The sequence below is a fragment of the Neltuma alba genome, unplaced genomic scaffold (assembly GCF_004799145.2).
Source record: "Neltuma alba isolate B1F8T4 unplaced genomic scaffold, ASM479914v2 tig00002374_pilon, whole genome shotgun sequence".
Lineage (NCBI taxonomy): Eukaryota > Viridiplantae > Streptophyta > Magnoliopsida > Fabales > Fabaceae > Neltuma > Neltuma alba.
The window spans coordinates 269,753-284,663 of NW_021632837.1; the positions used below are offsets into that span (position 1 = coordinate 269,753).

General features: G+C 36.4%; 1 protein-coding gene across 1 annotated transcript; it reads right to left on the reverse strand.

The window, feature by feature from the left end:
• On the reverse strand, nucleotides 1–10,176 carry LOC114723290 (lysine-specific histone demethylase 1 homolog 3). Its single transcript, XM_028909487.1, has 8 exons — nucleotides 7,467–10,176; nucleotides 6,615–6,756; nucleotides 4,239–6,494; nucleotides 3,990–4,083; nucleotides 2,990–3,483; nucleotides 1,304–2,020; nucleotides 1,075–1,149; nucleotides 1–762 (listed from the first exon to the last, which is right to left on the reverse strand). Exons 1-8 carry the CDS (start codon nucleotides 9,590–9,592, stop codon nucleotides 697–699), a joined length of 5,970 nt encoding a protein of 1,989 aa, XP_028765320.1. The 5' UTR covers nucleotides 9,593–10,176; the 3' UTR covers nucleotides 1–696.
• Between the last annotated feature and the right edge of the window lie 4,735 nt (nucleotides 10,177–14,911).

Genomic DNA, 14,911 nt, shown 5'->3' on the forward strand with positions numbered 1-14,911 from the left:
TGAACATAATTACTCTACATTTGAATTATTTGTGAGGGAAAAAATTACATTTTTATACTATTTATTCAGTGTCTATTACGAACATATAAGCCTACCCTTCATGTGCCCACATTTTAAAACTTTAAACTTTTCGCATCTCATAGACTGCATAGTTTCAATCCGAAACGCATAACCGTAGCAATGATTCTTGAGATGTATATGATTGTCATCACTAAAGCGATCCTAATCTGTACAAATAAACAATTGATATGATCAAGTCATGTCCTCGTAACGAGAAACCCCTTGATAAAAACAGGGCCTAAACCTTCAACCCCAGGGACAACCTCGATGAAAAATGAAACAATGGAAGAATGCAATCTGTTATCTTCTTCAAACCTGCCAATGCTGTCATATAGTGGGGAACCAACTGACATTGAACCTGTTTATATAGTAGCAAAGCCTGTTTATGGAGTATTCCATAATAAATATTCTGGTCTAGTTTGCCAGGGAAAGATATTTGCAATAAAGCCCACTCGATTTTGATTGGACAGGCTATTCGCTTCTGCAGTGGCACCATCTCGACCGATTATACTGGCAGATTTCAACACTCATCCAAGGCCATGTCCGTGGCCATCAAAACTCGAGGAATGAAGGAAATCGAGCCGAGTCCTTCACACATACGTGCGGCAAGTCGCAAGCCATTTTGCCTTGTGAACACTAAGATTTTACATCTGGCTTCACTGCCATATATCTCTCAATCAGTTTGTCCACAAAGGATCGGATCTGCGTTTTAGGCATGCAGTGAATAAAGCTGAGAGACCAAGGCCAAGAAATTAAGAAAATATATCTGACAAAGACGAGAGTCTAAGGACCTGCTCCCTAAGACATTATCAACAATGTGAAAAACCAGGATAAGACAACAAGTTGAAATCATTAAATTTTCAGCAAAACTCCAACCACGAGAGTAGTCTTTCCAGCAGGAAATCATTTCAACAACATCAACATGAATATAAAGCTATCGAAGCAAGTGCTAGGCACGGAAACACCCATGGCAATAGTTTATTAATGGCAAAAGGCCAAAAACAGGATGCATACCTTGTTCTTTCGTTTAAAATCTAGAAATTCATGAACAGCCATGGCCTTCTCGGCATCTGTGGCTTGCTCCATCACCTGGAAATTAAGACCATGTAAAGGACATTAGAGTCCATTAGGATTATCAATAGATAAATTATTCTTTATAATTTTCTTCCCCATGAAACCATAGCAGCAACATGTTAATTTAGCAAATAGAAAAGAACAGAAAAAGACTGAAGGATGAAATTACCTTAGTTGCACTTTTCTTCATTATAGACTTGTACCCATCCTTATCCAGTTTCCTCGCTTTATAAAGGGGCATAAGTAGTGATGCAACATAATCAACAACAGCCTGTTTAATGCGATCTGCCCCTCGAGTATGACATTTGGAAGCATCCCTATTTACAGTAACCTGTGAAACAGAGCTCTCATTTGCCATACAGTCACGCTTCCAGCTGGGTAATCTTGAACAGGCATTTGATTCTTCCTCGTCCTTCAAATGTATGGATGGGTTAGAAAAGTAAGAATCAGCTGCAGCTGCTTGAGACTGCCATCTCTCAATGGCGTGATAGTCTTTAATCCCCACACCACTAGTTGTGTCAATCCATGCTTTAGTATATAAACTGCTGTCCAAAGCAACACTTTCTCCTGAGTGTTCTCTGAAATTCAAGTGGCTGGCAATTTCATTTGAATGACTCCGCTGTGATAGGTTATCAACTGACATTTTGGCATTGTCAAGGTCAACGCAAGCAGCAGAAAAATCAACTGACCAGTCCCTTACTCTGCAATTCCTAGAATCTATCTCTGAAATACAATCTTGCCTTCCTAAAACCCCCCCAGACCACTTTTTCCTACTATCGTATTCATCATTCAATGGGTAATGCTCCCGTCTAGCAAATTTATGGAATGAGGGTATCTTTGGAAGCTGCAGCAGTGTATTGCACCTGGCTTCTGCTGAGGCATAAGCCTGCAAGGAACAAGAACAAATGAATCTTCCAAGAAATACGGGAACCGAGATGGGGAAGGAAACATTTGATCCGACAAGACGGGGATATTTCCAATGAATTACTTGCTAGGGAAACAAATTTCATGGATAAAATTATACCAGAAGAAATTGCTAAAGCACTGAGAAATCCAATCTTCGCTATATCAGCTAAGAAAATAATAAATTAGTGATATGGTAGATCAATACTAGGACAAATGCTCCATATTTGCAATAGCTTAAATATTACTTCATTAAAATACTCAATCCTATCAAAAAACCATCACATGTAATTAACGCATACAAATGTGTGATTTATCCAAGAAAAAAATTAGCTGAATGCATAGCTCCAAGGAAGCGAGAAGCACATCTAAGTCAGATTGAAAAAGCCAAGACAAATTTAGAATAGCATTTGATCTAATTTAATCTGATCTAATGCATCACAAAAACGAAAATTGGACAAACATTATAGAAAACAAAGACTAATCCACAGGGAGGGGAGGGAAATTAAGGATTCCCAACTGCCCACAGTAACTAAAGTTGAAGGAGTTGGTTAGAATAAAAACATAATCAACAGGAGCTAAGGATTAGATGGTCATCCAATGTTCGTAACAGAGGGAGAAGTAAAATGTCTACAATGTACAACATGCCGTAACCCAAACCGATTTCAGGAAGCTAATGTGTAATTTGACAAAGAAACAATAGGCTATAGAGGGTATGGCAGTGCAACAATATATCACAACAAATATCTACGGATTCAAATTTTGTAGTCTCAGTAAACCCAAAATCTGACGAGAATTTATGAGCTTTAGCCCAAAACATGACAAAGGGTAGCCTATTTACAAGTGGCATAAAAAAAAATCCATCTTGTGAGTGTCAACTGATCTCTAGTGGCACTTAGGCATCACATCAACAGTTCCAGTCATTAGAACTACAGTTCCATAAGAAACATACCTCAGCAGCAGCCAGTGCTTTAGCACGAGCAGCTTCTGCCGCAGCAATGGCAGCCTGTTCTTCTTCGGACAAAACACAACAGTTACCCTCCTCCTTAGTAACTGCTTTCCCTACTGAACCTTGGGACCTGGAGGAATTGACGCTATGCCTCGAGTCATTTGCCTCCTGTTGTCTTACTTGTTTGCTGTGCAATTTCTTCACATTTGCAATGGAAGGTGAACTACTTCCAGCAGATGCAGAAGCCAGCAAACCTCCTTTATTGTCAAAAGCACCATGATGCATAGTCAGAGGTGGCTTTCCTGAGGTTGAATCTTTTAGAGATTTTCTCTTTGATAAATCTGCACTAGTTGCGTGTCTTGAAAACTTCAATCCACCATTAGAAGCTTTTTCCTTGCGGAAGATTTCAAGCCATACGCTGACCAACTGGCTTGCTATAGCACGTATGTCACGGCTAGTATGTACACAAACTTTTTCCTTCACTGTTTTCCCAATACCTAAGCCAGAAAACGGAGAAGATTAACAAAAAGTATAGGAGAAACAGTGGGGATCATATCAACTCAGAGGCTCTCATGAATGTGCAGGAGCCCAAGATAAGCCACACGATTCATAACTTGTTCATAATTTGGCTACCTATATTTTTCATATTTCATACTGATCATCAAATAACCGGATCTTATATAACTAGATATTTCAAAGGGTAAGAAATGCATATACACCCACAAAATTAGTTGAAAATGTCCCGGACTAATAATTATGGGTTTTATTAATGAGATCATAGAAGATAGAAATGGACCATCTCAACATATCTTCATCTTCTAAAATGCTACATGCACAATTATTCTTGTACCACCAAAATTCCTCCCTGCAATGATTCCCATCTAGTTGAATTATTTATACCCGTTAATCATTAATACTAGACATAGTAAAGATGCAGTAACAAAATCATATAATCCATATCTTAGCAGGCATATCTTAATTATAACAAGTAAAATATATATACCTGATAAGCGCACAGCAAGCAGATCAGTTGAAACCCGCACAAGGAGACGCACACAGTGCCGCAAGAGTTGGGTCCCATCCTTCCCCATGGAATCCTGGTAAGAGTTATGAAGACATGATTTACGAAATTCAATCACCATAAGATAAAGATTCAACTGGCTGATATTAAAATTAAAAAAATAAAAATAACACAAAAAAGTCATTACGATCCAGAAATTTGAGAACATTTCATTGATGGATATAATAGTACCAGTATCCATGAGTTAAGAATAGTGAGCCCTTCTTTACTCCCAGCAAAAGATTTCAAGTTATCAACAGGAAGACCCAACAATTGTTTAGCCACATGCAAGCGACCAGCGCTGGTTTTCACATTGAAGAACATGTCTCTTAGTAAACTTTCACGAGTAATGATTTGAGCACCGTCTAAAGAGCTCTTGTACAGGGCATTAGAAAGCTCAACTGCATCTAGTCTCTTTATTATATCCCTAACTTCATCCCTTTCAGTATCCGACTGTCTCAGTGCTGCCTCCATTGCCTCCACTTCAGCCGTATAATCATTACCAGTATTCAATAGGTCAATTATACGCACAGCCTCCCGAAGTCCACTCATCATCGCACCGCCAACTGTATCAGGATGCTCTTTGCAGGTTGCTTCACCAGCAAAGAACAAGCAGTTGTCAACTGGCCTCCCTAATATATCATAGTCTTCTCCAGATGCTCCAACAGAAACATACGAGTAAGCACCATAGCTAAAAGGATCCCTACCCCAATCAGTCACAACATATGCAACAGGATCAGGTACTGAATCCTCCCTGAAAAGCTTACGGAGAACCATCATTGCATGGTCGACATGATCAGTAGAGCTCAAACATTGACCATCTATTGCAGCCCTACCAACAACCAATGCTATAAGAACAGGAGCCCCAACCGTTTTCCTGACATTCCAGAACATAAAGCAGTGACCTCTTCTGTCTGTTTCTTCTGCTGTTGCTCCAAAGTAGTCCACTGCATCATCCCAAAACACGCTAGGAAATTCCAAAATCACTTTATTGAGAACTCCAAAACCAAGACGCTGGATGGAAGAGCATTTCCACTGAGGCAAAGGTGGGGAGAATTTTATAGTTTCAGCCTTCAGACAGCCAAGTGGAACAGTGATAAGGACAGCATCACCAGCAAACTCCCCGCCATTTGATGTAGAAACTCTGACTATGTCACTGTGGCCAGGCTCCTTACCATATGACACATTTGTTACAACATGGTCCGTGTGAATAACAAGACCTTCTCCTAGAGACTCAACAATAGCGCTATAACCCCCCTTAATCATACAATGAGCTCCCCCAAATCCACCATAAACATCATCTTGATTCCAGTAGGGGAGCGAAACCTCCTTAAGAAGAGCTGCACAACCATACTCTAAATGAGCAAAGTGCCAATCCATAACCCTCCGCTCTAGAGGACTTAAAATTTCCTCCTGGCTAATGCTTTCCTCAGCATCACCTCTTTTGGCATTGAATGACGCTCCAGAAAAAAATTTTTGTTCAACTTCTTCATTACTTCTACTGAAGCGTGTCATTCGACGCCTTGTAAGAGCATATTCTAAACCATCTTCTAAAGACATTTTCATAGCTTGTTCACCCTTCTGGGCAACAAGCAATACCATGTCATCCAGAAGACTATTATACTCAGCTTCAAGTGTTTCATCCAGCTCTGCAGGAACCTTCTGTCCTGTTACTATGTCATAAAGAGGGCAGTCACTTTTTAGCACGGTCAATTCAAGGCCCAACTGAGCGCAAATCAAAGATGAAGGATCTGGTCTTCTCTCAGTGGCCACATCAGCTTCAACTCCAGTGATAATGCTAGCACCAAGATCCACAGGAACAGAAAGAGATGAACGGTCAGTAAATACACGACCTCCTATTCTATTCCTAGCCTCAAGAACAGTTACAGAAAAACCCTGACGTTGCAAGTGGCGAGCAGCAGTTAATCCAGCAGGACCAGCTCCAATGACAATTACCTTTTTCACAGACTGCAATGGATCAGGTATCTGATCATCTAAGCTATATTTAACAGAGGTAGATTCATTGCTTTTCTCAGTGGCTGCAATAGAAGTCATTCTGCAATCAGAATTGTTGGAAGAAGGACCAGAACTGTTAATGTTTATGAGCCCAACTCCACTTGCCTGAATACCGTCATTTTCCTGGTAATCATCAATTTTTCTTTCTCCATGATGCAGCATATTTGATACATCTGACACCACTGGACCACCATACCTACTGCCTTCTATAGTTTCAGGTGCTGAGTTTACATAGTCAACTTTAAGCCCATCAATTTTCATGGAAGCATCTGACCTATTAGCGTGACCTACAATGAAGGTAACTCCATCTTCAGAGTCAGCCATGGAAGCTGTGGAACTGTCCTCAAATCCCTTTTCTTTTTCAAGTTTATAACTATTCCCGGCACTGGCTCCAGCATTCTTGTGAGAGGCAATCCCAACATTTATATAACCCTGCCAAATGTTTTTAAAATTTCGAATTACTAAAGCTATTGATACACTGCAGCATTTTCTCTCAGTAGAAGAGTAAAGAAAATAAAATTGATAACACAGAACCATGAAGAATGAACTTACACATTGATCAAGAAATGCATAGACTTCCCTAATAAGAGAAGAATGCGGAGATTCATCCTCAGATGGAGTATCACTGACTCCACAGTCAGAAAGAGGCAAAATGCGAGTGACATCTCTGCTCCAAGTACTTAAGATCTGATTTCTGTAAAATGCCATTACATTCATAGAAATAGAACTCGTTAAAACTTCTAAATTTACAAGTGCGGTGTGTCAACAAATTAAAACAAAACTAAATCTTTTAACAGCCAAAAATCCATCAAATTCCCAATTTAACTAAAAGGTATTTAACATGACCTTGCTAATCTTATAATTCGCAATGCCACACCCATAAAATTCTTTCAAGGTTGATTTGTATAATTTTGTTAGAGACTCTGAAGAATACAAGTCAGGAAACAAGGTCCTATAATATCACACCATTAACGAAAGAAACTAAACTGGCAAAAAGGCACTTTTGGTCCTTTAAGTTCACATAAAATTTTATTTTGGTCCCTTGATTACAGCAAATGAATTATCCATATCCTACATCCATTCACTCCAGAACAGACCAGAAAACCAAGAATATAACAACCTTCTTAATGCCAATGAGCTAAGAGCCTTAGTTTTTGTCAGATTTAAGTAAGTTTAACATCTATTTTTTCAAACCTCTGCCACCATTTTCCCCTCTCCCCACTTCCAAAAGAGGCCTTTAGTCAAGTCTTATGCTTCAGTAACCAAAACAAAAAGAACAAAAAATCATCAACACTGAAGAAAGAAACCTTTTGTATGGCAAAAGGAAAATTGCAAACTCGCTGAACACTAGGAAATACCAATTGCAAGCACATACAAAAGCATGTTAAAAGGCTATCTACTGACCTACAATACAAATAGTCCTGGAGACCACCTTTCCGCTTCAAGATCTCCTTAAATCTTATCTTTTCAACTGGACCAACTGCATGAGCTTTCAGACCAGCTGATACTGCTGCTGTAACACTCTCTGACTCTTCATCAGCATTCAAAGAGGAACCATTCTTCAGTCTTGGTCTAAGGGTGCGTTCATCACCTACAACTCCTTGGCTTTCAAGAAAAGATTGATCATTTGTTAAAATCTCCCAATCTGCATCCCCCTCATAAGCCATATCTCCATGTCTGCGCTTCTTGGCCTTACGAATGGCACGCTGAACTGCTGATATCTTATCATGTTTGTCAGAAAACTCGGATCCAGAGACCGCATATTCTGCAAATGATGGGGTTCCATCAGCTCCTTTCTTGGCATAAAGATGACCATCATTTGGAAGAGATCCCTCTTCAGATGTATCATTAGAAGATTGAATCTGATGTAATGCTGAGCTGCATTTCTGAATGGACACAGCAGAATCAGTTGGAATGACAAAAGGTTCTAAATGTTTAATGGAGCAATTAGACTGGACAGCCAATTTATTCTCCTCAGCTTCGTTAGACATCATTGGAGGTAAATTACCAACAGAAATAACAGCATTTTGTCCTGCTGGAAAACCCCAAACAAGATCTTGCAGTTCATCTTTTGTATCCAGACTACCACCATCTACCTTGGCATGGAATCCAGAGGATCCCTCCGAAACTTTTTCAGAAACCAGCGGATCATTCTCATTCAGTAAATTTTCATGTAATCTATTCAAGGACTTGGAGACTAGAGGAGATGAGGCAATTTCTTTCTCCATAGAAGCAAGTTCGTCATTTTCTCCTCTATCATTACACATTACTGCCAGTTTATCTGTTGACCTTTTCTTGAACTCAGTCTCACTTACGCCACATGGCCCTTCCCCCACTTCTGAGAGTGAGGCAGTGTTAACCATTTCTTCACGACCATGTAACCTAACAGGACACTGCTCCAAACCATTACTAACAATTCTTTCTTGAAATGTAACCTTTTGGTGGGAGGGAGAGCAAGCATCTCCAAGTGGAACAAAAGATGGTTGCTGGCTGTCTTCAACGCAGACATCAGTCACAGACTCCAAAACATCACCAAGTTGAACTTTTTGCTGGCTATCTCCAACTGCCAGTCCGTTCTGAGTGTTTGAATGAAAAATGTCCTTGGAAATTTCCTCTGGAAGACAGCCACGACCAAACTTTTTATTATCCACTACAGATGCTGAAGCAGACGAATGTGAATGTGATCCTTGAGGCAAATCATTGGCAGATTTCAAAATTTTACTCCCAGAGTTTAAGGCAGAAACAGATTTAGATCCACAATCAGCCGTAGACTCTACAGTTTCTGAAATACTTTTAAAAATAACAGGGTTCAACCCATCGCTTGCAATCTGACTCCCAGATTTCTGCTTTGAACTTAATGATGCTCGAGATTTCCTACTCAAATTAGACTCTGCATTTTGGAAAATAGAAGACAATGAGTCTTCCTTCTGTTCTTCAGAAGAGCGTTGTAAACCATTCCCAGGCAATGAAACCAACCCTTTCTCATCCTTCAATGTACTCCTGGATTCCCAAGCAATCAAATCATCATTTGATGTAGTGTGACCCTCACTTCCCTTCAGATCCAAGTGAAGTAGCTCAAAGTTTCCTTGATTGCTGTCTGCTGCTTTTTCAGCCATAGTATCAGATCCATTATTACCCAAAACCAGCCCTTCATTCACGTTTTCCGGACCCCTAACTGGAGATGGAGCATCCAAAGAACTACTAGCAACCACATTCAAAGCAGAATTTCTTCCTCTGGTGGTTCCAGATCCCTGATCTCTCTTTGGACCCTTCAATCTTTTCCGGAAACTGGCTAAGGTATCATCCATACCCCCAGAATCCTCTTCTGCATCAACCAATTTCTTCCCAGTAGCCTCAGCATTCTGAAATCTATCAGCAGTGCCCTCTAAAGTCGAGTTAACGTTCTTAGAGTTTCGTGGCCTCCTCAGCTTAAATAGAGACCCAATGGGTTCGTTATCATCCGAGTCAACACCAATTTCCACCTGTTTCGACCTTTTCTTGGTCCCAGACCTCTTCACTTCGCCATCCATTTTCGTCTAACCCTAGGCTTCCAACAAAATCGTCAATTATAATGATTCCTTCAGCCCAGCTTCAGCGCCCAAATCAAGATGCACCAATTTAGAATAAGAATCATTGCTTTCCACTTTTCCATCGTCGGGAAGTTAAAGCCCGAGTTTCAGTATGAATCATAAATCAACCATACGTATAAATATAAATATTGTGAGAATTTGAAGACAATCCTTCACAGACACATAAACAAATACACAATTATTGATGAAGATTCCTTGAATCGGTGAGTCTGCGACCAAGTTAATAGTCAAATAGACGCCTTTACCTTGAAAACGAAATCCTGGAGAAAGCGGGAGGAAAAAATTGCATACTATTGATATCCGAGAGTGACTGAGCCCTTTAAAGAGATAGTGAGCGAGCGCGACACGGGGAAAGAAACCGGCAATACCCAACTTGTGCCCGGCGACGGGGGCGCTAATGAAATCGTTTACACAGTAGGGTGCGCACGTTAGCGTCTCGTTACAGCAAGGGAGGGGAATACCCGCACTATAACCTGCGCCGCTACAGGGAGAGAGTGGAGTGCAGAAAATAACGATAAAATTGAAAATTGGAATTTTAGTTTGTCACCAAAACAGCCATCAGTTAATCCACAGTGCTCCGTTTCCCATAAACAGGGATGCAGCAGATTAGGGCTCGGGCGCTGGCGGGCAACATGGCGGTAGGTAACGATATTGTTTTGATGAATTTTTTATTTGCCATGGCTTTTATATCATTTTATTAAAATGAAAAAAAATGTATGCAGTTTTTATATCTTTATTGGCATTTTTATGGAAGTATAGCGGATACACAAAATGTTTATTAAAAACATAATGAGTAAGTGTTATCATAAATTATCGTCTAAATCTTTAGTAAAATTATGCATCGATCACATTATCACTGAAAAATTATATGCTTAAATATTTGAATTGAATAATTAATAAAATATAAAAATTATATTGGACATTAATTTTTTGTAGAATTTTTGGGAGCGTCCACTCCACTGCAGAAAGCAGGGATATATGAAACAGTAAGTTTTAAGAAATAAGAATGATTACATAATAAGTTTTAAAAGTTGTCATTTCCTATTATGAAACTTATTATTACAGATTGCGTGGATTGTTATTATAATTTTTAGTAATTATTTTTTTTCTTTAAGATGTTATTATTATTCTCTTTTTTTTTATTAGCCAATATGTCCATATTTGTTCTTAGGACCCCCAAACAAGCCGGGGTAAAATTAAATTTAAACCCGTCAGGGTAAGCCCTCCTCATCGCTCGCTTGCCCTCGTGTTAGCCTCATATGCTTCCGCCTCTTGCAGTCGTGCTCCGCCATCAGCTCGTGGTCATCGATTCAGGTTCCTCCGATCCTTCTTTGATATGATATCTCGTTGTGCTCTTCATTGATCTGATTAGGGAAAGAGTGTGCATTTTTAAGAAATGTTAAGTGCGGTCATAGGAGTCCTACCAAGCATGTACTCTGTATTATTGCCAAAATGTTCTTAGCTGCCTGCTTTATTTAAAGAGAGAATTATAATGATGCTTCCAAAAAAAATTACAAAACAAGTTTAAAAAATTGTTGTTGAAGTTTTTTAATGATTTTTCAAAACTTAATTATATTTTTTTCTTATTTAAATGCACATTTCGCATAATCACCTTGTACTTTGTAAATTGTGATTAAAAATTTGTTTGTAAGTGGTTCTAAATAAATCCTCTCATAAATTTAACCATCTTTTCCTTTTCTTATTATCTCTAGATCATGCTCAAAACTCATCTTTAATTAAAAGTTGTTCAGTATCACTTCTTATTCTTATTGTGAGATGTAATTAAAACTGCAAATTAAAACTTATATTAAGGGTTGTATGTAATACATTGGCAGTGTATTACCGCTAAACATCGCTGTTATGTATGTGTGCACATCATTATATAAACATAAGCATGCATGACCATATATATAGTTATACGCCCGCGATTGCATATCATGATTTCGTGTATCAATCATTAACAGTTATGTAATTAAAATTATATAAATTAAGTTAAACATCCACTACCATATCTTAGCGCATCAAACCTTTTTTTTGGGAAAAAGATAAGGATACACGTGTTTGTCAACTTGTAGTTATTTTTCTCTTCTTCCCTTTTAAACTAAAATGAGTATATTGAGATTCATCTTCTTCCCTCCCCTCCAATCAATTCAGAAAAGAAAACAGTAAAAATCCCTTCCTTCTTTTTCTTTCATTAAAGTCATTCCCCTTCACTGAATCAAACGCAACTCAATGAAATACATCCACACAATGTTACCATGTATTTTATACACTAATTCTAAAAAAATATGATTTTTATCACTAGTTCTTATATAAAAACCAATTGATCACGAACACGAGAGGAGAAAGTTTGATCATTCAATACTGACAGAGACCCCCAAAAAAATTCTTCAACATTAACATGACAATTTAATTTAGAAACAGTATAGTTATTTTCCCTTTTTGCAGCAGGAAAAACTGCATAGGCACAAACAACTATATAAATTAAATGAGATAGTTTATAATCATGACTACTTAATAATCATATTAAAATTCTGGTAAAAAATAATAATCATATTAAAATTCAGGTTTTTGGTCGGATGTGTTAAGATCGAACAAGATAGTCACAGTATGGACCATAGGAGGACTGGAGATGCAGGACAATGACTACGTACGCGAGTCAATGCCAAGGGCCCAGCTGAAATGAGATAGTCCTTGTGGTTTTTTTTTTTTTTTTTTTGAGTGGGCAAGCTAGGTATTAGCAGGCGCATCTCGAGCCCGCCATCACCAGCTACGAGCGCGTCACAGGTTCGAAATTGCAATTAGGGGTATGTTTGGATTGACGTTAAACAAAACTGATTTATAGTCTAACTGACTTTTGTAACTGAAGTTAGAATAAAAGTCAGTTAGTATAACATGATTTATATTTGGATAGATACTTATAAAAAGTCAGTTGAAAAAGTTAAAAGTTGTTTGGATAATTAATAGAAAAGTTAGTTTAGTTATAAATGACTGAAAAAGGCATGGATTTTATTGAATAATAGTGTTTGAAATTTTATATTTTTAATGTGATAATAGTTTAAAAATATATAAAATTATTATAGTAAAATATAAATAGTTTATTTGTGAGATTATAAAATAAAAATATTTGTTACGGAGAAAAATTTAAAAACACATGGTAGATAATTAATTAAATATACATAATAGATAAACAAGAATATTAATTAAAATTTATTTGGTTTCTAATTAAAGTAAATGAAATCACATGACTAATTAAATCGTAAGCTTTGCACAATTTTCCTATAAGTCAGTTAGAAAAGTTGATTCAGATTGCGTTGGATAAGTCAGTTAGAAAAGTTACTTTTTTCCATAAGTCAGTTAAAAAAAAAGTCCATCCAAACAATTTTCTGAGCCACAATAAGCCACTAATCTCAGTTTCACGCTTTCTCATATACTTTTGGCTTTTTCAACTGCAATCCAAACATAGCCTAGGTGCCTGCGTATGAAGCCCTTCTGAGAAGAGAGAAAAATTAAAGAGGTGCACATGCATTTGATTACAAGAATAAGGGACTGAGAGACACACAGCCAGAAGCCCCCGACCTTGGGCCTCCTTCAACATCCATACGCACATTTCCTTCGATTTTTTTTAGTTAAATTATTTATTTTTTTATAAAATCTCAAAATCGTCTCCAATAAAAGTTAATAATTAACTAGTTAAAAAGGTTTATAGTTACTTACAAATAATTAATTTTAAAATATGTTAGTATTTAAACCGTTATTTAATATGCCGCTCAAAATCTGTCTTTCTGGCATTTCAATCAGCATCTCTGTCTCTGTGAATGAATGAATGAATCTAAATAGTATTTTTAAGTTATTAATACATGACTTGGTTAACTCATTTAGTAAGACTATGAAAGTTACTAAATTATTTTAAAGTGTTTATTGTTTTTAATCAAACTAATTTAACTCACTCATAAATTAATATATAATCTAACAATACAAGATTATGTAACACTAACTAAATAATTTAATAATTTTTTTAATATCCTCGAATTAGTCAATTAAGTTTTATATTAAGAATTAGAAGCAGTATAATTTTTTTTTTTACCGAAAGAAGTAGTATAATCTAAAACCATAACTTGCCGGTAACTGAATTATTGAATAATATAACAGAGGGAGAACGACAAAAAAAAAAAAAGACATTGAAAATTGTTAAATTTCAAACCAGGACTCACTACTACATTTTAACGTGTCTTAACAACGCTTACAAATAACAAGACATTCTTATAAGAATACTTTATTTAGGGTTTTATCATTTTTATAGCTTTTTTTGACATTTTTCCTATGACATGTCTTTACTATGGGAAAAACTCAAATGAATAAACAATACTAGCCCTGATCCTTAATACAATAACTTGTTTGATTTTTATTTTAGTTATAAATATAAGATTATAATCTACTTTGTTTTTCATATTTATCTTTTTTTTAATACAGTTTTTGCAATAATGATAGTTCTAACAAATACACTTAATTAATAAGAATATTTTAGAAAAAACAACAACTATTTGTTATAAATAATTAATTAAACTAATTTTTTAATTTACTTAAATCAGTCAATTAGCTATTATAGTAAGTATCAAAAGTAATATAATGCAACAAACTGTAGAGATTTCCACATAATTCTCCAAATCAGAAACTCAAAAATGGAAAATGACGTAGGCATTGCCTTGTTGAATTCTTTATGTTTTGCTTGGATGGAAAGAAAAGTTGAGAGGAAAGAAAATAAGAGGAGAAAAAATAGAGAGAAGAAAAAACAGGAGGGAAGTTGTCATCATCCTTTTTGTTTGGATGGATGAGAGAAAATAGAGAGGAGAGAAAGTTAGTAAATATCTAAATGACTAAAATGTCCTTATCAAAATATATCATATTTAAAATTAAATTAAATAAAATATTGCAATAGAAAAATTATACTAACATTAGCATCATCGAATAATTTAAAATCAAATTATTTGATTTATATTTTTTTTCATATTATTATGTTTTAAAACCACATTATTTTAATAAAAACATTGTTTTAAGATAAAAAATAAAAAGTGAATAAATTTTAAATATAATAAAAGAAAATAAATATGCAGAAGAAGAGAGAGGAGGGGTAATTATGAAAATCTTGTTTTCTTTTCCAAATCTCTCCATATACGGAGAGAAAATTTGGAGAGAAAATAAAATATGAGACCCATCTTATTTTCTCTTTCACTTTTCTTTTCTATTCAAGCAAAGAAA